Below are 24,730 nucleotides of genomic sequence, written 5' to 3'. Positions count from 1 at the left end.
TCAGAAAATGGAGTACTCCTTACACTGTTACAAGCTGTCATGGACTTCCTTACTTATGATTCATTTATAAAGTGTGAGAGGATAAAGCTTCGATTTGCATGTATGGAAAATGCATCTAATTCATGTTCATGCTCCAGAACAAGACATTTGAACATTTGTAAGGTATTATCCAAGATATAGGCATCAGTGTCTTAGGCACATTTAATGCATAGGCTGGATGAAATAGAACAGAAGAAAGGAAAAAATTGGGCCATTTGGTTTTGATTTTACAAAAAATGGTCAAATATTAGATTTTTGGATGACATATCTTAGGTGTAACCATCTGATTTGAGAGGAAACAAAGGTGGGAATGGCAAGCAGACATCAGTAATAGATTTTATTATTCTTGATAAAGAATAGAGCAGAAAAGTCGGGAACAAAGTTTCTCCATCACTTGACTTAGAGGGGGTGTGAGGACTTTTGTCATATGCTCCTTACAGCCATCCTTAAGTTGCATAGGGAAAATAAATGCAGTAAAAAAAAGCTTAAGCTACAGATGCTAAAACAGAAAACTCAAAAATTTGAGTTTGGATCAGAGCCAAGGTTCATGAGTTAATGACAAATATCATAAATGAAGAATTCTCATTCTTGAGAAGTAATTTAAGAAGAAGATGTGTAGAGGTTGAAATCAGTCAACTATTTCTGGGAAAAGTAGTTGACTAAATATAAAGCATTTTGACAATTTATAAAGATCAAATGGCGCCTGGTTGGCCAAGCAGGTGGAATACCTGTTAATCCCCAGTAAACAGACATTAGGTTCAGACCCTATTGTGGCATGGATGTTTGTTGAAAGTTTAGATTGTAGACTATTTGTCATCTGGTGTGAGACTGCTATCCTGTTTATTGGAACCTGAATGTTTGGAAAAAAAGTCTGTGTTCTCTAGAGCAGGAGAACAGGCTTGACTAACTCATACCCAACCATGATACAATAAGTATGATGGGTTTACAATCTTTTTTTGGGGGTGGAGTTGTATTTTTAAAAAAAAAAGTTTATAATGAAAGTCTTTGTAGAAAAGTTAGTGGAAAAGAAAAATCTGGGTTGAATTTATGTCTGAAAGAAGGTATTTAACAGAACAAGAAAATGTTATGTGGATAATGAAGAATGGAAGAATCAATGAGGAACCAGAATTTTTAATAAATGGAATTACTCTGTAATCACTGGGGTAAAGAATGAATGTGGAAGCGAGTGAGGAGATAGTAGGAAAATAGACTGATAGAGGTTGAAGCAGCATACTTCAATCTCTATCAGATGATTGATTTTGCCATTGACTAGAGCTGCTGGTAGTTCAAGTATTGCTGAACTACTAGCAGTTTCATGTCATTTCTGTCAAAATAGATTTATGAAATCTTTATACTATCATTTGTAGGAAGATGATAATATGATAGTAATTTAGCTAAGGGGATTATTGTTATAATATACAGAGTAGATTTAAGGAGTGTAGTGACTATAGTTGAATAGCATTATTGTGCGTTATACAAAGATTTATAAAATAATGGAATAAGGGATAAAGTGGAGGAAGACCTAAAGTTTGGTTTTAGGAATGCAATATTAGCTGCTGATTTTTTTTTACTATAAAGGGGAAATGGCAAAACACAACTTTGAAAATGTGTATTTCATGTCATTTCTGGATTTGGAAAAGTCTTTGATTGGATTCATTAGAGAGAAAAAAAAGGGTTAAGAGCAAGGATGTGTTAAATATGAGTTGTTTGAAGACTAGTGTTGAAAATATGGAATAGTTTACATATCATGATAGTGACAATCAAGTGTTATCTCCATTGTTAAACAAAAAAAAAGAAGAAAGGTTACCATACACAGTGATGATAATGTTTTGGTTAGTACTAACAACCAGAAGTGAAACGGTTGTATTTGCTAATGTGGTGACTTGGTTAGAAGTTTCAGAATGTCTGGTCTCCTGTAACCAACTCCAGTCTATTTCCGACCCTGATGCTATTAAAGTAGTCAAGGACTACGGGTTTTTCCTTATCTTAATGTCTTTTTTGTATGTGTAGAAGAAGTTCATAATCAAGCTAAAGACAGTCCTAGGGAGTATAGGACCTTGATGCTAACCTCTTTGTCTAAGGCTGGTATCCCTTTCTTATTTAAAAAAAAAAACTTATAAAAAAATGCTATTGCTATGTATCCTCAGCAGAAAAAATTGTAACTGGACAGAAATTTAGGAAACGAAATTGGCTACAAATGTGGACTGAGATTTAGAACATGGAATATGCAGAGTTTAACTGGAAAATTAGAAGTATTAAAAGAGGTATTATTTAAATTAAGGGGATATTAAATCCCACATTGTTTTAAAACCGAATAAGAAACTCAAAGATTGGAATCAGAGAGTTTCTTGCCGAATATAGTAAACTATAAAGTATCTGCGACCACTAGCGTGAGCTAATGCAAGTGACCCTAGTACGTAGTACAATACCGGAGAACTCGCAGCAAGGTCAGTAAAGTTCTGATTGCTATTCTTAGGTATTTTCCATAATGTAAAAACATATTTCCTAGGAAATGTATGCTGTTATTACATTATGGTGGGAGGTCGCTACCCAGACTGGTTTCAGCCTTTTTTGAGGCTTCATCAGTGAGTAGCTAGACCAATTAATACAAAAGTGTATAGCAAAAAGAACTTATATACTCTGCTATACGAGTTTCCAAACAGGTGCAGCCATTAACTATAAAGTATCGGCGACCAGTAGCGTGAGCTAGTGATCGCTGATACTTTATAGTTTACTATATTCGGCAAGAAACTCTCTGATTCCAATCTTTGAGTTTCTTATTCGGTTTTAAAACAATGTGGGATTTAATGTCCCCTTAATTTAAATAATGTTTATATCGCCGAAATGAAGCTTATTAGCTCTTTATATTAAAAGAGGTTACTGACAAAAACTTTGATTTTGTGGTTTGACAGAAACAAAAAGAAAGGTACTGTATGCAAGTTTCAGGATGGTTACATATACATATCTGGAGTGGTGTGGCTAAGGCAAGCAGATATATACATCTGCAGTCTCTTGTAGATTGAAAAAGAAATGGAAACCTCTATTAAAAGTTTGGAAGAAGTTAACAAACAGTTATTAAAAATAATACCCAATATTTATGGAATGGAAATGGTTATCATAGGAACATATATGCTCCAACAGAGGATGCACTGATACAGCTGAAAGATGAGTTTTTTGAGCAGTTGAGTGAATTGAGGAGAAGTGGAGATAACGAGCTTTTTTTGGGGTGGGGGGGAAGAACATATAGAACTGGTCAAAGGATTGTGGGTTTAACAAGTTGGACCTTCTGGTGAAGATGTTGGGACATGTAAGTATTGAGAGAAGCCAGGGCTTCTAACCTAATGTCCAATCCTTACTTTCTCGTGGTGCACCCTGTTGGGTATCTACCTGGATACTGAATGGAAGAGGATAGGCTGGCAATTTGGGATTTAGCCGACCAAATTGTATTTTATTGTAGGCTTAAACCAAAATTTCAAATGATGGTACAACATGACAGAATTTCATGCCGGCAGGGACGTCGCCCGGTTAAATAAGGCCCCTGTTGTTTTCACCAGGGAACCAGGGCAAACAGCTAAAAGTCAGCTACTGGAACAAATCCTATAACTTACCCCCAACTCAACATCACCAGAGTTCGAGATTGGAGCTAGCTGAGGGATTGGATAAGTACCAGATCGACATAATTGGAGTGACTGAAACAAACAAACAAAAAAAAACTGGTGAGATCTTTCTGAGCAACAAATACAAAATGTTATATTCAGGCAGTAACAATCAAGGAAAAGGAGTAGCTATAGTATTCAACACTAAACACGAGGCTAATCTTCTTGAATGGCAGGCAGTCTCAAGTAGAGTGATGTGGGCAAATATGAGAATGGGGAACTGGACAATGAGACTTATTTGTGCCTATGGTCCCACAGAAGGTTCTACTAAGGTAGAAGTGGAGGAATTTTTTGAGGCCTTCGAGAAAGCAACTGACACAATGAAAAATGAGAAGCTGGTCTTTGTTGGAGATCTAAGCAGCAGAGTAGGAAATGATTGTCAGCCATACAATAATATTTTGGGAAAATTGGAGAAAAGAGCAAAACTAATAATAATGACAAATACCTGTTGAATTTCTGATCAGGACATGGACTGGTTATTACTAACAAAATGTTCCAACATAAAAATGTGCACAAATTCACATGGAGAGAAGAGGCAAGGAATAAGAAAAGTTTCATTGACTATGTTATTTTTGATAGTGATGTTTTACCACTGGTGCAGGGCACCAGAATGCACAGAGGATTTGAAATTGGAAGTGATCACCATTTAGTTTTGAGTAGGATAAAATTGAATTTCATATTGAAAAGAAGACCATGTAAGAAAATTTTAAAGAGATTAAAAGTTGAGCAGCTCTCAGATGTGAACTGTAGATTAAATGCACAAACACTATTCAAGAAAAAATGAAAGACTTTGAGAACAGGAACCAAACCTTGAATATTCAGTGGCAAGCCCTGAAGAAAACACCGATTGATTCAGCCAGAGCGGTGTATGGTGAGGTTGTCTGCAAGGATAAAAAAAAAAAAAATCAATTGTGGACACAGGAAGTTAAAGAGGCAGTGAAAGAAAAGAAGAAAGCATATCAAAAGTTTCTGCCAAATAAGTCAGCTTGTGCTCTTAGAGAATACAGAGACAAATGTAAGAATGCTAAACACTGTGTAAAACTGGCTAAACAAAATTCATGGGAGGACTTTGGCAAGAACATAGAAAATAAATATCAAGAATGTGGCAAGATATTCTGGAGGATGTTGAAAAAGCTGAGAAATGGAGGAAAGAGTGCTGTAAAAGGAATTAGAGAATATAAAAGTGACATGAAAAACCGGAGAAAAAGATATCCTTGAAATATGGAGTAATTACTTTGAAAACTGCTAAAAGAAACAAGCAGTGATGACAGCACAGTGGTAAAAAAAACACTGACCAGGCATGCAGTCAGGAATATGTATCCATATTTGAAGTAGAAAAAGCCATCGAATAGCAGCAGGAGTAAATTCTATTTGAACAGAAATGCTCAAGTATGGAGGTATAAAAGTCATACAGTGGCTGCACTGCTTCAGAGAGACGAATTCCAGATGATTAGAGTAGAGCTCTCATAGTACCCATATATAAAAAGGGAAATAAAACTGAATGTGAGAATTACAGAGGCATTTCATTTCTGAGTGTTCCTGGTAAGATATATCCAAGTATACTTGAGAAACGGTTGAGAAGGATTGTGGAAGAGAAGCTTGGTGAAGAACATGCTGGATTCAGGCCAAATAGAGGCTGTCAGGATCAGATTTTCACTTTACGATAGTTTAGAAATCATGGGAATATAATAAAGATCTGTTTTAAGTTTTGTGTAGATCTGGAAAAGGCATATGACAAGGTGTCAAGAGAGAAGCTATTCAGTACGCTGCAGTTATATGGTGTCAATGGGGCATTATATCAAGCAATACTTAGTCTTTATTTGAGTTGTAAGCCAGCAGTTAGAATTGAAGTACTGAAGGATGGTTTAATGTTAAATCTGGTGTTAGACAAGGATGTATCTTATCCCCTCTGTTATTCATTATCTATATGGATCACATTATGAAGGAAAGTGGTATTAAACCTGATATCAAAATTGGAGATGTTAATCCCAGCCCTTTGCTTTATGCTGATGATGATATACTTCTAAATAAATCCACTACAAGTCTGCAAGATTTCCTGACTAAATTGAATAACTGTTGTAATAGATATGGTATGACGGTCAGCATTAAAAAGACAAAGACAATGAAAAACAGGCAGAAACATTGAAATTATCAACTACATTGTGAATGGAGAACTCATAGAACAAGTAGAACATTTAAGCTACTTAGGCACAATTTTTAGTGAAGATAGTAAGTTAAATAAGAAATAGACAACAGAATGAACAAAGCTGGTATGGAGGAAGTCAACTGAATAAACATATATGGAATAAGAGAGAAATTAGCCAAAACACTAAATTAGCTGTATACAAGACAGCTTAAACCAATTTTAACTTATGGATTTGAGAGCTGGGTTAGAAGTAAAACACTTGACTAAAGACTAGAGATCACAGATTTGAGAGTCCTTAGAAAGATTAGAGGCATGAACAGTTGGCAATCATCATTAAAAAGGAGGATATTAGGAAAGAACTTGATATTGTCAGCATCCAGGAATGCATTAGCAGAGCTAATTTCAAGTTGTATGGTCACTTATGCAGAATCGGAGAGGAAAGATTAGCAAAATAAGTGTTCTCTACCAAGTTGGCAGCAAAAAGACCCAGAGGAAGACCAAGATATAGGTGGACTGATATAGTAAAAAGTACCTTAGAAGACAAAAATATAACACCTAATAATATTGAAGTCTTGACATTTAACGGACTGATTTGGAGGAAAATTGTAGATAGGAAGTTAGTAATGTTGTAAATTTTTCATGTAGTACTATCATATCCTGTACTCCCCTTGAGGGTATATATCAGGAATTTGATGATGATGATATAATGGATTGCCTGGAACATCTATCTGTACAATGGTATGAACATGTTCAACAGATGTCACAGGAGAGATGGCCCAAGCGAGAGTGATGAATTGGTTACCACCAGGAAGACGGAAGAATGGACAGCCTCTATTTACATGGATTGTGAGCCAGGTATTGTAAGAAGGTTCCTGGAATGACTGGTTGCAATGAAGAAGAGGATTACAAGGCAAGCACTGAACAGTGGAAACGTCTTTAATGTAAGTTTCAGATAAATTGGATAGATAGAATAGTAACACAGAACTATAGTTTACATACAAATAGTAAGAGTGAGTTGTTGTTTTTTAAATCAGAGAAAATTTATAAATTGATAATAGACTTGGTAGTAGGTTTACTCTTGGAAAGGAAGATAATTTAAATTGGTGCATTAAACTTTCATATAAGTTGAAATTGAGAATTATTAATGAGGATGCTATTGAGACAAGGCTCCGTAATAGTTAAGTAGTCTGCTTTGGGATGAAGTCCAAAACTTTCTGAAGTGTAAGTTTTTGATTAATAAAAGTCTACCTATTTTGTCTGAGCAAGCAGTGACAGGGCATCTGACAAATAGATAAGTCAAATATTGGAAGTGAAAGTTTTAAAATGTTTAAGCTGGAGTAATAGAGATTTGATCTTCCTAACCAAACAAATTATCTTTTGGACAGTTGAAGAATAAATGTTTTCAGCCAGTGTGGGGAAATGCTGTAATCATGCACTCCTTGTAATTAATGAATTATGTCAATTGTTAAAGGGTTATTCACTCCAAGGATATTGATACCATTTATGTTTTGACTATTTTTCTATTTATTGCCAGTATAACCAGACATGGGCTGTTATATATAAATAAGATTAACTGAATTAAAAATTTTGACTTCTAGATTGAATTATAGTTATGTAAAATTGTATTACATTAATTTTTTTAAATTGTCCATAGTGATGTTACAACCATTTGAGTATGATCCAAATGAAAAAAATAAACACAAGTTTATGGTGCAGACCATGTTTGCTCCTGATGGAGAAATTAATCAAGAAACACTGGTAAGAAATTTTTATTGGTCGCTAATTTTTTCTCCCTTTGGAGTTTATCTTTAATACTACTAATACAGATTAATTTAGAATACTGTATCCTTTTAATATTTCAGATTAATCTGAAATAGACTAACCTTCTTTTTGAGAGAATCGGACAATTTTTCAAGATAAATAAGGACAATTGTTATTTTGAAGCTTTGACTTTTTTAAAGCAGATGTAAAAATTGTATAAAATTCATATAATATTTGAATAATTTATGAATTTGTGTTAGGATTATTCTATTGTTTTAGCTTTTTTCATTATAACCAGCAGACATCAGTCTGTTATATAATATAAAGTTAAATTTTGGCTTATCAATTGGCACATCCAGTTGGATGATATCATTTTAGGATATGATAATAAATATATTATCATCAACTGTGATAAGTGTGATCAAGTTATGTCCTGTTAGGTGACTAGACTGATGCATACTCCATTATATATAAGAGAGAGAGAGAATATGTAAAATTACAAAGATGGCTCAACAGCATATTATTTGATGGGGGGGGGGGGTTAGAAACAGATGAACATTAGCTGGGATAATTAAAGAAGGAATGCAGCTTAATCCTGTGGGGATGGGGGGGGGGGGTATATGAACAGTAGGTGTAAATGAATGAGAATAGACTGTATTGGGAGATGCTGTTCTTTGAGAAGTGTGAAATATAGATACAGAGAGAGAGTCTGCTAATGAAGCAAGAAAAAAAAAATAGAAAAAATGAACTGATTAACCCCAGCAAGTCCTAGAGTTAAGGAGCCAGCTTAAAAATAAGCATATAGAAAAAAATGATTTTAGTTGCTTGAGATGATGCTAGTGTGGCATCATTAGTAAATTTACCCACATGTGCACTGATGTACTTATGTTTTATTATTATTACTGCCCCAAGACCTCATGGAGTCACACACACACACACACAGGTCATCATGCTGTGTGTTGAACACATTCAAACTTCTTGCAGACACCACACTCTCAGGCAAGGCATTCCAATCATTTACAACTCTGCACGAAAAAATCCTGCCTCTCACACCCTCTTTATACAGTTTCCAGGGATGACCTCTGGTTCTCCCACTATTTTCTGTAGAAATTCTCCAGCATTGATCCTATAACAACCCCTTACAACTTGTAGGTCTGTATCATATCTCCCCTCTTCCTCCTGTCCACCAGATTCTGCAAATTACATCTTCTCAATCTTTCCTCATACTTGACATTCCAGAGGTCAGAAACTACCTTAGTCAGTCTCCTTTGGACCCTTTCCAACATCTCTTCATCCTTCTGAAAACCAGGTGACCAAATCTGGGCACAATAGTCCATGTGTGGCCTAATCAAAGCCTTGTACAACGGAACAAGAATCTCCCTACTTCTACATGTCAGTGTCCTCCGCATCATTCCCAGAATTTTGCAACATTTCATGTTAGGGTGAATCTGTATTGGGATACTGTACCAAGGGAATCTGAAGAAACTAACAATGTCCATGACTGTTTGTTGGAGGATGAGTTCCCGAAGAGTGGAAGGTGTTCCACTTACATAAGTGGAAGTCCAAAACATTGATGCTGATTTGCATTTCAGGACTGGTGGTGAATGAACAAGACTAGGTTGATGAAATTTGGTTGATTTACAGTTTATTGGTGCAAAAACATTAATGTTTTAATGTACATGGGGGTTAAAAAGATTGCTGGTATTCTTCCACAGAATAGTCACTCACTGTTGGCAGGTGAGTATAATGATCATCTAAAATTTAATCTGACATGTTCATAAGACTGATTGGGCTCAAGATTTAAAAGAGAGATAGAAAGAAAGAGAAATAGAAGAATGCATCTAGGAGAAGGGAGAATTTTGACAATTTATTTAAAATTTTTCTTTTAAAAACAGGATTGGAAATATTAGCATGTATCCACTTAGATAATATTAAATGAACAAGGCTAGTGATTTTATACCAAATCAAATTCTGTTTTATATAAATGAAACTAAACACACTTCTGTTTTCATTAGGAGCAAATCCAAATAAGTTTTATAGGAGGTGGAGACATTTCTTGTTTTGTTGAATTTTATTTCAATTTTTCATTAATAACACTTAAGTTCAAATTTTTGATATGAATTAATTTAAAATATAGATAAGTTTCACTGTTTTTAGCTAAATTTGCAATGCTTGGATTTCTGAAGGAATGTTTGATCATCTTATTGCTTTCCTGAATCTGTTACTGATCAGGAACAACAGTAAAAAGTCAATAACTGGGACATTTCTAAAAGAATAAATAGCACAAGCAGTCCATGAAGCATGAGTGAAAAAAGAGGCAGAAGTATCAAAAAAATCTTATTGCTAATTGCATGCTACGTATTAACAGTTTTCCTTAACACTTAATTTTAAGCTAGTTACCAGTTTTAATAGGCAATATCTCTTTCCACTCTCAGGAACCATTTTGTTGTGGCACCCATTGAAGAATGCCAGGTGACACTTATGAATAAGTTACTCCAAACTTGTGTTCCCACATTTTATCGTTATTATAAGCGTTTTTTGCTCAAATTAACCAATAAACAGAAATCGCAACAGCATGCACTAAGGAGCTCATTACTTCTGCACAACCTGTAGGAACTTATAGTGCATCAAGTTATCTTTTCATTTAAAATTCAGCCATGTGTGAGTGACCACTATGCCTACTGTGTGAAGCAAAGATGGTAGTAACAAAGGCCAGTTATGGAAGAGTAACTTGTGTCTTGCCAGCACAGCACCGTTGATCACCGACAAACTCACTGATAGCATAAAGTGCTACATCTTACCGATAAGAAAAGGGATATATTGTGTGATTTCTGTTGCTACTGGCTACATGCTCCCTGCACAAAAATAGAAGAATCATCGCAAAAACTACGTATCGATCTTAAGCATCCCTTCTCTTCACTGTGTCTTCCTTCTGTAAAGCAGCTTCTGAACTTAGGTAAACAAGTCAAAACCTTGAACAGCATCTTAACACTATAAACGAAAAATCCGAATTGCATCATCACCCACAAAAAAAAAAAAAAAAAACCAATCTCCTGTCTTTGCACTTTGCCTGCAGTGCACACATACTTGGCCATAGTAAATGTCCCCCAACCATTCCGTATATCATCCATCTCTGGATAAATGCAATGGAGAAGTTTGGTGAATCAGAAGTGGTTGCACTTGATATCTCCAAAGCTTTTGATCAGGTCTGGCACAAAAGCTTACTAAACCAACTCCCATCGTTTCATCTGTCCCAGGACTTCTGTAATTGGATTGCCAGCTTTCTGTCTAGATGAACGCTATGTGTTGTGATAGATGGTTCCTTATCCTCTCTCACCATTCAACTAATGCCAATTTTCCACAAGGTTCTGTTCTCTGACAACCCTCTTCCTTCTATATATCAATGACCTACTTCAGTTGACCTCCAACCTAATACACAGTTTTGCAGGTGACAGTACATTGCACTCCTCCCTTTCATTTGATAAACTTTACTCTATGCAAATCACCTCAACCTACTGAACATCAATCACTACTGCTCTCAATTCTGATCTCCAGTGTGATTCAGATAACCTTGTCAATTTTAATGCTAGCATAACCCAATTCTGCCTTATTTCTCACAAAAACCATTTTCTCCAGTATTATCTTTTGACAACACTCAAAATTCTTGTCTTGGGATCACCCTGACATCAAGCATCTCCTGATGTAAATGCATCACAATCATTGGCTCCTCAGTTTCAACAGAAAGTAGATTTTTTGGAGCTGTTCAGAGGTGTAGTAATGCTCAAGACGTTACTTCATCTCTGAACAGCTTTTAGCCTTATACAAATCACAAATCTGCCCAGTTATTGAATTCTGCTCTCACATTTGGAGTAGGACTGTATGAGCACCCTTGAAATTCTTGACTCAATGCAGAAGAGGGCAATTAGATTGATTAATAATGCATCTCTTACCAACTCACTCTTCCCACTTTTGCACAGACATTTGGTTTCTACAATATGTGTAATCTATAAATATTTCCATGGCAAATGTTCATATGAAATAGCATCCATATTTCCCCCATCAGTATTAAGTCCATTGAGACACATGCAGCTGCTTCCCAACATCCCTTCACAGTACATCTTGAAACCCACAGAACAGTTTCTTTTCCTCCTCCTCCATTCTTGCTACTGCAGTATTGTGGAACAGTCTGCCTCCTTATGTGTTTCCTAAGGAATACAATATACAGGCTTTTAAATCAAATGTAAACACGTTTCCCCTTTCCAAACCCATTACCCATACATGGTATTAATATATTATAATTTGATTAACCACCTCGTGTGGTTTCAACATAATAAATAAATAATAATAAAAAAAAAGAAGAAAAAGCTATGTACAAATAATTATAATGTAGTTTAGCTAGTTCATTTAGGCTTAAGTATTAAGATATAAAAAAATTATTACACTACGTGCTTTAAACAACATGATTATAATGTAATTTATGTCATCACAAAGTATTTATTACATGTTCTGAGCCTCAAATTCACACAGAGTTAATGTGCATAACTAGAATGATGATTGTTAATAAAGTTAAAATAGCAAATGCTGCATCATTATTTTATTGTATATGTTCTCAACAGGGTGCACTATGTATATAATTCCACATTTTAACATTATACTTCTCTATGACTAGTTTACAATGATTTTTCCACATTGGTCTATTATCAGGTCTCCGATTTGATCATTTGTATTTTCAGTCTTTTCAAATCAGTTCTAAATACATTTTTGCCTCATGCGTTAGTTTGTTGAACTCGTCTTCATTCCCTGATATCTTTCACTGGGCATACAGACAGTATGATAGTAATACGCATTATTTCTCTCTATTAGATTTCTTCAACAAAATTCATCAGGATTTGTCAGAACTCTAGTATTGCCAGAGGTCACATGGTTTTCCCATGTGTTCTTCCTTTTTTCCCTGCCATCAAAACCTGTTAACTTTTTGCTTCCATTCTGCTTGAGTATCATACCACCTTTTGTTGTTATCTATTCATTCCAATTTTCCTCAGAACAATGATTTCATATCGAGCCTACCTTTCAGATCTACAAGTTAAAATTAGTTTAAATTCTGTCTTCTACACAGTGTGCCTGTTAAGTAATGAGATTGATATTTTACAGGACAGTGCTTTGAATAAAAGTAACAAACATATTTATAGTTTTGACTGCCAGTGTGTTGTAATCGCAGGTGCATCTTTTTGAGTCGGGGTGATACAGCAGTTTTTGTATGACAGCTATTGTAGTAAGAGTGTGTGAGTGGAGTGCATCAGAAGTTGAGCATGGAGCAAAGAGTGGGGATAAAATTTTCCTATAAATTAGGAAAAACTGCTACAGAAGTGTACCAAGACCTAAAAAAAAGTTTACAGTGATGACTGAGCTGTGCACAGGTGTTCTGCTGGTTTTTAACATTTAAAGAGGTGTTTGTGCGGGAGGGGGGAGTCCCTGGAGGATGAACCATGCTGTGGTTCATCCTTCATGAGTTTGTTCCTGAGGGCAACACAGTGCAAGATTATCAGTATTATTTAGGAGTAACTCGACGTTTGTATACCTGCATGTGGCATGTCAGGAAAGAACTGTTGCACAACATCATGCACTGTGCGCTGCCTGTGAAGCAGTTCCTGGCTTCGAAGTCTGATTTTGAATCTGTGTAATTGACAATTCCAAATATAGTTCTTTATTTGGGATTGTCAAGTTTGTGTAATTTTTCTCTTTCCCATTTAAATTAAATTTATTTAATTGGTTCACCACCGTACCAGCTTTATTTATTCTGTTATTTCCATATTTAATTTGCCATTTTTACTAAAAAATTGTGCTCAATTTGCTGAATTGTTACGTTAATTTATATTGAATCACCAAGAACTGTTATTTTTCTGGGTTTCTGCTTGCTTTCATATCAAATACTATAACAGTTATTTAGTTTTTTGATATTTCATTACTCTGTGAGACACCACCACTGCTTCTTATTAGAGAGATGCGGCTTAGAAAAGTTGCATTTTGGTATCTAGAATAGGGTTTCCCAAGCTACTACAATGTACTCTAGGTTTGAAAACTTTCGTAGGTGAATTGACATTAATAAAAGTTAGTCCTGAAGACTTGTAATGGATTTACAAATATAACATTGTATCAGCAAAGCGGGTATGGTGGGAAGTCAATTGAATAAATTCATATGGAATAAGAGAGAAATTAGTCGGAACACTAAATTAGCTGTATATAAGACAGTGTTCAAACCAGTTTTAACTTATGGATCTGAGAGCTGGCTTAGAAATAAAACACTTGACCAAAGACTAGAGACCACAGATATGAGAGTCCTGAGAAAGATTATAGGCATGAACAGATGGCATCAATGGCAATATCATATTAAAAACAATGATATTAGGAAAGAACTTGACATTGTCAGCATCCAGGAATGCGTTAGCAGAGCTAATCTGAGGTGGTATGGTCACTTAAACAGAATGGGCGAGGAAAGATTAGCAAAACAAGTGTTCTCTGCCAGGTTGGCAGCAAAACGACTCAGAGGAAGATCAAGATATAGGTGGATTGATACGGTACAAAGTGCCTTAGACAATAGAAATATAAGATCTGATAATGTTGGAGTCTTGACAAGTAACAGACTGATTTGGAGGAAAATTGTAGATAGGAAATTAATAATGATGTAATTTTTTTCATGTAGTACTATCATATCCTGTACACCCCTTTAGGGTACATGGCAGGAATTTGATGATGATGATGATAAATCATTCATCTACACCAGGGTTTCCCAAACTGTGTTCCGCGAGAAGTTCTCCTGGAATTTGTCATTTTAGTTTTCTATTCATTTTTATGAATTAGAAAATGAATATTTATTCATTTTTCATGAATAAATATTCTGAGGAGAATAATATTTGTGAATATGTTTGAAAGCTCAGACCCAGAATCCCTAATACATCTGTGTAGCAAATGTTAGTGACCAAGCCGTGTATTTTTAAACGTGGAAGTATTCATGAATTATTGTTAATTTTCACACATCGAAACCTTTCAACATTTGGGAAAGGGAATACCGCTGTTTATGAACAGTCATAAAAATTGCCTGCAAGACTATTACAACGATGGGTGACGTATCTTCTGTTCTCAAAACTGAATGAAATAACACCTGTGTTGCAAATGTTAGTGACCAATCAGCAAGCAAGTATAAAGAAAGTTTTTCAACTAAAATTGAAGATCAAGGTAGTCTATATCCAGTTCTCAAATCTAGTAATACTGAATACTTTCTTTGCAAGTTCCTATTGTAGGGTGAAAGTTTCGAGACTGTAGTGCCGTGATTTTTTAAAAGTAATAGGCCTGCAGATTTAAATTTTAATACGAATAAGAGACAAGGGACTTTGTTTGATTTTGGTATTAAGAAATCTCTTATCGAAGGTGTTTGTGAAGCAACAGATAGTGAGTCATTCACCACTAGCTACAAAGCGATCTCCAGAATGTACAAAAGGAGGGGAAAACTACCAGCACAGAGGAGAAAAAGTCTGCATTCACTCGTACGTACTTATAATAATATTATAAATTTTTGGTGATCAGAATGGGATATGTCAATGAAAATCAGCACAAATTAATTTAATGATGTTTGTTTAATTAATAATTAATGATCAATTATTAATTAATATATTACAAACTAACCAAGGTGTTCCGTGAAAATTTCAAGATTTGTGAAGTGTTCCGTCTTAGGGAAAGTTTGGGAAATGCTGATCTACACCATATAATTGTAGAATTTTGGAACAGCTTTCTCCCTTTGTTTTCCAGATCTGTAAAACTTACAGATCTTTGTTATATTCCCAAGATTTTTCAAGTGAAAATGTGATCTTGACAATAATTATTTGGCTTGATCCTATCTTTCACATATTTTAACTTTTTATTAATTCCTGATAGCAGTGATAAACTACAGATTTATATAGTTTTCTACAGTAAGAGTTATAGCAGGGTAGTTTGCTATAGTAATTTATTTATTTCCTACCATCCTCATGTCACACCTTTTTTATTGACTTTTCTTTTGCATTCTGCTTCAAGTAACCATATCATCACTTGAAGAGTGATGATATAAGCTCTTCTCGCATTTGTTCAATGCTGAACAAATGTGACTATAATGTCATGCTACTTTCTAAAATCAATAATTTTTAATATAATTCTGCCACCGATGCCAGCTGCTCACTCTTAAATTTTTTTTTGGAATTATCAGATATCTTTTCTTTAATCTTTGCTTGGATCAAATGTTTTATTGCCAGCCTAGCAGATGTACGAGTTTATTTCTTGCAAGTTCTGTTCATTGTTTGCAAGACGAGCTTTTTTGCAGTTGCTGTATTTTTTAGTGAAGGATAGAACAGGATCTAAATTTGCTTAATTTTGATGTGTAGAATAATCCTCCCATTGAATAATAAAATGAAAAACCTTATGCAGAATAATACGCATCTTATATCTTGGTTCAGAGCATAATCACGTCTAAAGTTGATCATCCACTTTTATATAAATTACATTAAGGAAATTATTATTATTATTATTATTTCAGGCTACTCCAGGGAGTCCTTAGACTCATCGAGGGAGGCCCTAAACATCATGTCCACACAACTATTCGACATTCCCACAGTATCTATCATACCTTGCCTTGAACTCGCTCACTGTCATAGCACCCACAACAGTCTCTGGCAGCTTATTCCACTCATTTACCACTCTAAAAGTAAAGAACCCAGCTAACCACACTCTTGCCCAGCTTCCATAGGTGTCCCCTAGTTCTCCCACCACCAGTCCTGATCTCAAAAATATCCTCTGAATTAATCCTATAGAATCCTTTTAGCAATTTGAATGTCTCAATCATATCACTCCTTTTCTGCCTATCAACTAGTTTCTGTAACCCACAAATCTTCAACCTGTTCTCATATGGTTCATTTCATAGACCTGCTATCATCTTAGTCACTCGTCTCTGGATCCTCTCCACCTCCTCCCTATCAAGAAGGAACCGAGGTGACCAAATCTGGGCACAGTAGTCGAGATGAGGTCTTATCAGGGCTCGGTACAGAGGTACAATAACTTGCTTGTCAAGGTATTTTTCAACAACCAAGTGAGTTGATGAGCTGATTTAGCTACTTTTGCAATGTGACCCCTAAACTTCATCTCCCTATCCACCAACACTCCCAAGTCCCTGGCCTCATCAATCTCTTGGAGTACAGTTCCACCAATGTGGTATACTGCTGCCAATCTTTTCACCCCAAAATGCATAACCTTACATTTTGTCACATTAAATTGACATCCATTCTCCTTAGCCCAGAACTCCAATCTATCTAAGTCATCCTGCAAGACTTTGACATCTTCTGCATTCACTATCGTCCTACCCAACTTTGCATCATCAGCGAACAAATGAACTGTTCCATTTAGATCCTTCCCTATATCGTTAATGAACAGATTAAACAGCAGTGGTCCAAGAACAGAACCCTGCGGCACACCACTAGTCACAGGCCGTCTTTTGGACTCTACTCCTGAATAAACTACTCTTTGATATCTCTCCGTCAACCACCCACCTATCCATCTCGCCAACCCTATATCCATTCCCATATGTTGTAGTTTACGGATTAGAATTCCATGTGGTATCCTGTCAAACGCTTTTGCCAGGTCCAGCAGTATCTGTAAACCCATTTCCCTTATCCAGTTCTGCCGTCACCTTGTTATAAAACTTGAGCAAGTTACTGAGGCATGATCTACCCTTCACAAAGTAACATTAAATTGATAACATAAGTAAATTGATAACATTCTATTTTGAAATGTGATTTAATAATCATTTTAATTTAAAAGGATAACTAGTCAGTGCAAATGGTTGTTCAGATGGCAGATGCAGAAGAAATTGATCAACAAATGAAAATAGTTCCCATTTTGCTAAAAGCTATCAACTTGGCATATACTCATAGAGCTCCATACTACACTGAAAGAAACTTGGATTTATGAAGAGGTGGTGGTATAAAAAAAAACATAAAATCGACTAATGCCTTTTATTCCCTTCTAGGGAGTAGGTGAGGCCCTTAAACCCTATCTAGCTTTTGGAGACTGGGGGGGGGGGGCTCTGTATTCAATCTTTATCAGTAGCCAATCAGAGGTAGCTGGCCCATGTCTATCAGTAATTATGGGCGGTGCTAATGAAGAGATGGGCAAACAAGTGCTGCCATTTCTTGGTACCTAACCCTAACAGAATATGTTACTATCTGAAATAATATGGGTTCTACAGTTGATTTTCTTGAGTTTACAGTACGAAAAACTTGAGTTTCTTAAGGGGGAAAACCCACTTGCCCATGCCAGAGATTGACTAACTCAGGAACGGTTGAAGATAGGCTTAGAAAAAGTTCTTCTAGTAGGCTTGAAGACTACTCGACTTGAACTTAGTCTACCTGCCTGTGGCCTGGCACAGAGGATGCAAACACCGCTTCCACTGAGCTACACAGGCACAAAGAGGTACTGGAAATAAACTGAACATGAATTCAGCAATAGGGACTAATGGGATATTTTTTTATACGTTACTCCCACCCTTGAATTATTAGTAAACCTATGGGACATTTTTGTACCATGGGTGGACTAGGGATTTTTTTTTCTATTTTTATCAATTTTCATCTCATATTTCTCACATTCAAATCCCACTGTGATGGGATTCAAACCCACAGACTGTTAGTTGGAGAGTGGACATGCTAACCACTCAGCCAAACAGGCCAGCACAGCCTGTTCAGCTGAACTTGCTGTTCCTTTGACTTGGCTGTATAATTTGGGTCTCAGCACAGGGAAGATTCTACAGGAGTGGAAAGAATTTATAACTGTTCCATCACACAAGGGTGATGCAAAGACTGATGTTTCTAACTATTGACTTATCAGTATCTCTGTGGTGGTGGTGGTGTAGATTTTGGAAAAGTTAATAAGAAATTGCATACAGAGAATCTATAATTCACATGGGTTTACCAAGGGAAGGTCATGTTTATGTAACTTGCTCACCTTTTGTAATAAGGTCACGGCTGAGTTAGACAGTGGGAATGGATACACCATGATACTTTTGGACTCTGCTAAAGTTTTCAACAAGATTCCACATGGAAGGCTGGTGTGGAATCTTGTTGTCATGGGATTGGATTATAAATTACCAGTTTGAATAATGATGGCCCTCTTATTCGGTGTTTGTGTTAATGATATTCGGAAGGATTTAACAGATGACATATCTATTTGCTGATGATGCAAAGATAGGCAGGGTGATCAGGAATGCAACTGACATTATAGTACTTGCAGAATGATTTGAATTAGTTGGAATTGTGGGCATATGAAAATGTTTGTCATTTCAGTGTTCATTGCCAATTGGTCCAATGCCTATTTCACCATTCTTTGATACTTCTCTGTTTACCACCAGATGACTCAAATCCGGCAAACTCTTTCCACACCATTCTTTTGCATCATCTACCCACTCTTGCCTTGGCCGTCCTCTTCTGTTTATACCTCCATTGTACCAGACATTAAGGTTTTGATCATTCTTTACTGTTTACTTGGATACAGTTCTTTATTTGTAGACATTTTTATACCCATCTAATTCAAAGAATCTTTTTCTATAATATGCTCTTTCGAAAGCTAATATTCATCTTGCAGAGTCTTTGGCCATTAGCAGTGGTGCACACAGGATTTAATCTTGGGGAGGCAAGTTGAGTAGATGATTTGAAAATACACACTATACATTGCATATGACCTATGACTGAACATCTTCAGTGATCACCAATACATGATATCCGTGATCTCCTCTGGCCTGGCTCGAACAAACGAAGTAGTGCTTGGTCTGCCTGAGCACTACTTTGTTCGCCGTGCATTCACAGTGACCGTGATTCCCGAGAGCTATAGGGTATTCCCACCTTATGTGATCGCTAATTCATAAGTAGTATAGAAATAGAAGACACGACACTACATAAATTTTAAAAAAATGAATTTTAATTGGAAAAAGATTTTGGGAAATTTTTCTAGTGTTTCCTTTTTTTGGGGGGGGGGGGGTCAGGGTCCCCCCGGGTGCACCACAGGCCATTACCTATGACTCACAACCATAGAGAGCACTTGTGAATATGTATGTTTCTGGCAGTCTCAGCTTTATGGGAAGGCTCACTGATTTGCTTTTCCATATTTTGTTAATTACCTGCAAGTTTACTTTAGCTTTTATCTGGGATCTTATTTCTTTTTTACAGTCTAAATCATCTATCATGTTGCTCTTAGGTATGTGAAGTTTCTAACCTCTTCTAGCTCTTGTCTGTTGACCTTTAATTGCTTTTTTTTATCCTCTTCTCTCCAAATATCATTGTTTTTGGAAGTATGGGTAAATATGACTTCCCCATTACTTCCACCTTAGTATCACCACCTCTGGGTCTGGCTCCAACTGATGAGACCTCAGTAGAGGTCGAAACCGGTCTGGGTAGTGGCCCTTCTCTTAATGCATAGCATTATACATATTCGCAAGAAGATGTGCTTTGCATTATGGGAGATTCTAAGACAGGTAGTGATAGAGCTTGGTCCACCTTTACCACAAGTTGCCTCAGTCCTGAAGATACTTCAGGTTTAAACTTTGTTTGCTCACATTTGGATAAAGGATTAAACTAAATTTATTATCATTGTTTTTGTTTTATTAATGTGAATTTTCATTACATATCTTTCCTTCTTCACTTCAGCACTACTCTTTCTAGTTCCTCTTCATCTTCTTCAATAATGACTGTGTCATCTGCAAATTGTTTATTTTAGTACCTTGAATTGAAATCCCCTTTATGATATCCATTGTTCTTTCTAAAAGCACGATAATGATGCTTGGGAATATTGGGTCTCCTTATCTCATCCCTGTTGTGATGTGAAACCATCTTCCTATTTCTCCAGTTTCTTACAGCAGCCTCTGCATTGTCATTGATGTACTGTAAGAGACATATCACATTCTTGTCCACTCCATAAGATTAGAGCACAGTCCATGCCATGTCCTGATCTGTACTGTGAAAGTCAAGAAAACAGGCATAAACATTTTTACTTTTATGTAGAGCATTCTCCATAACTAATATTTGGCACACATTACTTCTGTCCCTTCTGAATCTTGCTTGCTCATCTTCCAGATTTTCTTTCATTATTCTTTCTGTTAATATCATCAGAAGTACTTTTGCCATATGACTCGTTAATGTAAAGTTATGCACTTTGGTATTATGAGAGAGATCCTGTGGCTTTTCTATTATCAGGATTATGCTATATGAAACTGACCAGGCCAGAAGAGACCTTGGTGTTTTAGTAGGCAGTAAGTTGGAGTTTGGGGATCATATAGCTTGCAAATGCAGATCAGAGAATAATTGTGATGCAGAGACGAACACCAGAACAGGCCCACAAAATTTGAAGGGTTATACAGGATGTTAGTAGAAATTTTCATTTTATGGAGGGTTGGGAGAAGACGAGGGAGCATCCATGGAAGTTGAGAATGAATGCAGTCAATGGTGAGAAGTAAATTTTTCTGAATGAGATTATAGAGCAGACTCTATATATAGAACAGTTTGTGACTGGAATGCTTGCCCATGAAGGTTGTGAGTGCAACTTCCTCAATGGAGCTTCTCCTGTAATAATAATAATAAATCTGTTTTTTGTGGTTTTGATCAAGTAGCTGATATGTATTAAAAAAAAAAAAAAGGTGGGAAATCACAAAGGTAGCTAAACGGAGAGCATTGCTTTCTCGGTAGCGAATCTAAATCAGTAATGCATTTTGTACATAAGTAATAGGGAATTTTAATTAGTCATGATTAGTACACATTAGAACAAAATCCAGCTAGTTTTGCAACAACTATAATCTGTAGCTTCTTCAAGGCTCTTTTTTAAATGGGAGAAATGAACAAAGCAGTTTATGGTGAAACATAAATCATAAGAAGACAAACAATCCATCACAAGTTAAATGAGACTACAGAAATGCTTGGCACGAGTCAGTTGTCTCTATGTAGAGTCTGTAGATATTTGCTGGAGAAATTAAATTCTGATGGACCAAGAAATCTGATTAGCACTTTCCTGATCATTTAGGATTAAACCTTGGTTTCTGTTGAGGGAACTACATAAGTGAAAATTTGCTGTAGATTATTTAATTTGTCAAGAAGAAAAGTTTCTTCAAAATAGGGTATGGTGCCATTCTTAGTCAACCAGATTGTATCTGAAATATGTGAGCCAGTCCAGACTTTTCGTTTCTTTTATGCTCTACATTCCCAATTTTTTTTTTTTTTTTTCAAATTCAAAACTTTGGCTTATCTGGCCTGTGTAGACTAGACCATTAACATCTGAATGTTTGTTGATCCTTTTTAGAAATCTGCAGAGGCTATGAATAGTTTGGATTGGCTTGAAAGCATCTTAATGTTTATGATCCTTGAGCAGTCTTGATAGACAGGTCACAAATATATGTTGTAAAATTGCACTTTACTGGATAATCTGATTTTTGCAGGGATTATCTTAAGTTATCCTGTTGAACTGTGTTTTAGAATATCCATTTGTGTTTGGAGTATCCATTAAGTGCAAAATAAGTGGGAGAAAGGTTTGGAGTTCATAAATTCATCTTTGTTATCTACAGTGGAGATGGTGAAGGTAAAAAGCATGAAGATGGCTTCAAATACATGGGACAGACTTACAGAAATGCCATTATCTGGTTTCTTTGTGAATAGAACATCCAGGAAAGGGTGATTTACCTTCTTTATCCAACTCTAATGCAACATTGCTGGGATGGAACCATTAAGAGAATGGAGAAATTACTGCAGGGTGGAAGAGTCATGCTTCCAGACTATGAATATTCTGGCAGATAATAGATTAATTTGGATGAAAATTTTGATAAAAAGTTTGTAATGATATCTTCTGCACTTCTCACCATGAGAGTACCTATCAGCAATTTGATGATTGATTGATTTGACAAATAAAGAATGCTCTTATGGTAGAGAGCTGGTTGAATGAAATATTCCCAACAAGACATGAGCCAAAACATCAATTAGCACTTTAGTTTTCACAGCAGTTTTGACATCAGGAGCTGAAAATCTTGCAGTTGATTTTTTGGAAATGGTGATTGAGTGGTTTAAGAACATCGAAAAGTGAATAATTACAATGTCAACATACTGAAAATTAAGAACAAAATCTCAAATTCAAAAATTTGGGCATTGCAGTTGTCTAAAAATTGCAACTGCTTAACATCTTCATTATTTCCCAAGGTTTTAAACTATAATTTGAGATGGAATTAGTTATCAACAAAACTAGCACTCCTATTTTGACCAGTTTCTTGATTATTCTTAAAGTAAACTTGTAATTAAGAGCAACTATTTGGAAATCAAACCAGTTACTGAAAGCATGTGTAATTATCAATTTCATACTAACCTAAACACTCTTTGGATGTAAATACAGGAAATTGATAATTACACATGCTTTCAGTAACTGGTTTGATTTCCAAATAGTTGCTCTTAATTACAAGTTTACTTTAAGAATAATCTGTCAACAATTTTCCTCCAAATCAGTATTACTTGGGAGCACTCCAATATTGTTATATCTAATATTTTGTGCTTCTAAGCCACTTCTGACTGAATCAGTCCATCTAGACCCTTGGTCTAGATGGACCTCCTTCCCATCATCTTGACATCAAATGCCTGTTTTGCTAACCTTTCTTCACCCATAAGTGGCCATACTACCATAGATTATCTCTGGACATTCTTGAATGCTAATAATTTCAAGTTACTTTCTAATATCTTCATTTTTAATATGATTCTGCCATTGATACCATTGGTTCACACCCATAATTTTTCTCAGAAAAACTCAGTATCTGTGGTCTCTAGTCTTTGATCAAGTGCTTTATTTCTAACCCAACTCTGAGATCCATAACTTAAAACTGATTTCAACACTGTCTTGTATACTGCTAGTTTATAATTTCTCTCTTATTCCATATGAATTTATTCAGCTGGCCACTCACCATGCTAGCTTTGCTTATTCTGTTTTCTATTTCCAGATTTAACTTGCCATCTTCACTAAAAACTGTGCCTAAAAACAATTAAAATATTTTACCTGTTCCATAGGCTCTCCATTGAGAATACAGCTAAAATTTTCTTTATTCCTGCCTATTTCACGGTTTTGACCTTTTCATTTGGATTTTCATGCCAAATTTGTTACAGCTGTTATTCAGTTTAGAGAATCCTGGAGACTCACACTAGATATGTTTAGGAATACATCATCTGCATAAAGCAAAGAACTGCTTGACATCTCCAATTTTAATATCAGGCTTAATGCCACTTTGGGCATTCCTTCATAATATGATCCATATAGATGATGAATAAGCGTGGAGATAATATACATCCTTGTCTTATCCCTGATTTTACATCAAACCATCTTCCTGTATTTCCTTGAATTCTAACTGCTGACTGACAACTTCAATATAGATGTATAATGCACCAAGTAAATCATAAGAAATCTTTGAAAAATTTGAATAAGCCAAATAGAAATAGTGCCTGTCTGGGAAATTCACTGTAACGAATTTCTTCTCTTTATGAATTTGTTATATTGGTATTTGACTGTTACAAGAATAACAGTAGCCAGCATATTTCAAATAGAAAAGGAAGATACTGTATTAGTGAAAGGGGAGGGACAAAGGTTTTTTAAATATGGCTCTTTTTCTTTTTGTTTAATGAGCAGTTCTGCTGTCTATAACATATTTAAACCATTCACTAACAAACATTATTTTTTTTATTAAAAAAAAAAAGTAAACACCTAGGGGGGGGGGATATAAAATTCGTTGATCTTTACATAGGCTGGATGTGTTGCTGTTGTTGACATAATACAAAATATTTACTATTAAAATAATGAAATCAATGAGCCATGAATTGTGTGGGCCTTTTGAAAAGCATTAATCTAGTGTGTATGTTCTCAAGCATCTATAATGAGATTGATTTTAAGCTATTTTATAGTCACCTCAATGCCAGACTGATTGCTGTCAATCTGCTTTTCTTTTAAAGTTATATGGTAATCAGCATTCTGAAAAGAATCATAAAAATGGAAGAAAACTCATGTAAAAAACTTTATTAGCAAAGAATTTTCACCTCAGTACCCTAAGCGT

At 35.6% G+C, this 24,730-nt stretch overlaps 1 protein-coding gene across 3 annotated transcripts in view; it reads left to right on the top strand.

Annotated features, from left to right (window-relative positions):
- LOC150103376 (vesicle-associated membrane protein-associated protein A-like) overlaps positions 1-24,730 on the top strand; it is a 137,411-nt gene that overhangs the window by 65,222 nt on the left and 47,459 nt on the right. For all 3 annotated transcript variants that reach the window (XM_090398108.1, XM_090398105.1, XM_090398106.1), the window contains exon 3: positions 7,496-7,599. In XM_090398108.1, the coding sequence (XP_090254234.1) occupies positions 7,496-7,599 (104 nt within the window). The remainder of the gene's footprint in view (positions 1-7,495; positions 7,600-24,730) is intronic.

Source organism: Typopeltis vanoorti, chromosome 9, assembly GCF_054136105.1.
Source record: "Typopeltis vanoorti isolate ZY-2024b chromosome 9, IOZ_Tvanoo_1.0, whole genome shotgun sequence".
Classification (NCBI taxonomy): Eukaryota; Metazoa; Arthropoda; class Arachnida; order Uropygi; family Thelyphonidae; genus Typopeltis; species Typopeltis vanoorti.
Note: the sequence above shows the minus strand (reverse complement) of the source record. Positions and strands in the feature narration are given on the sequence as shown.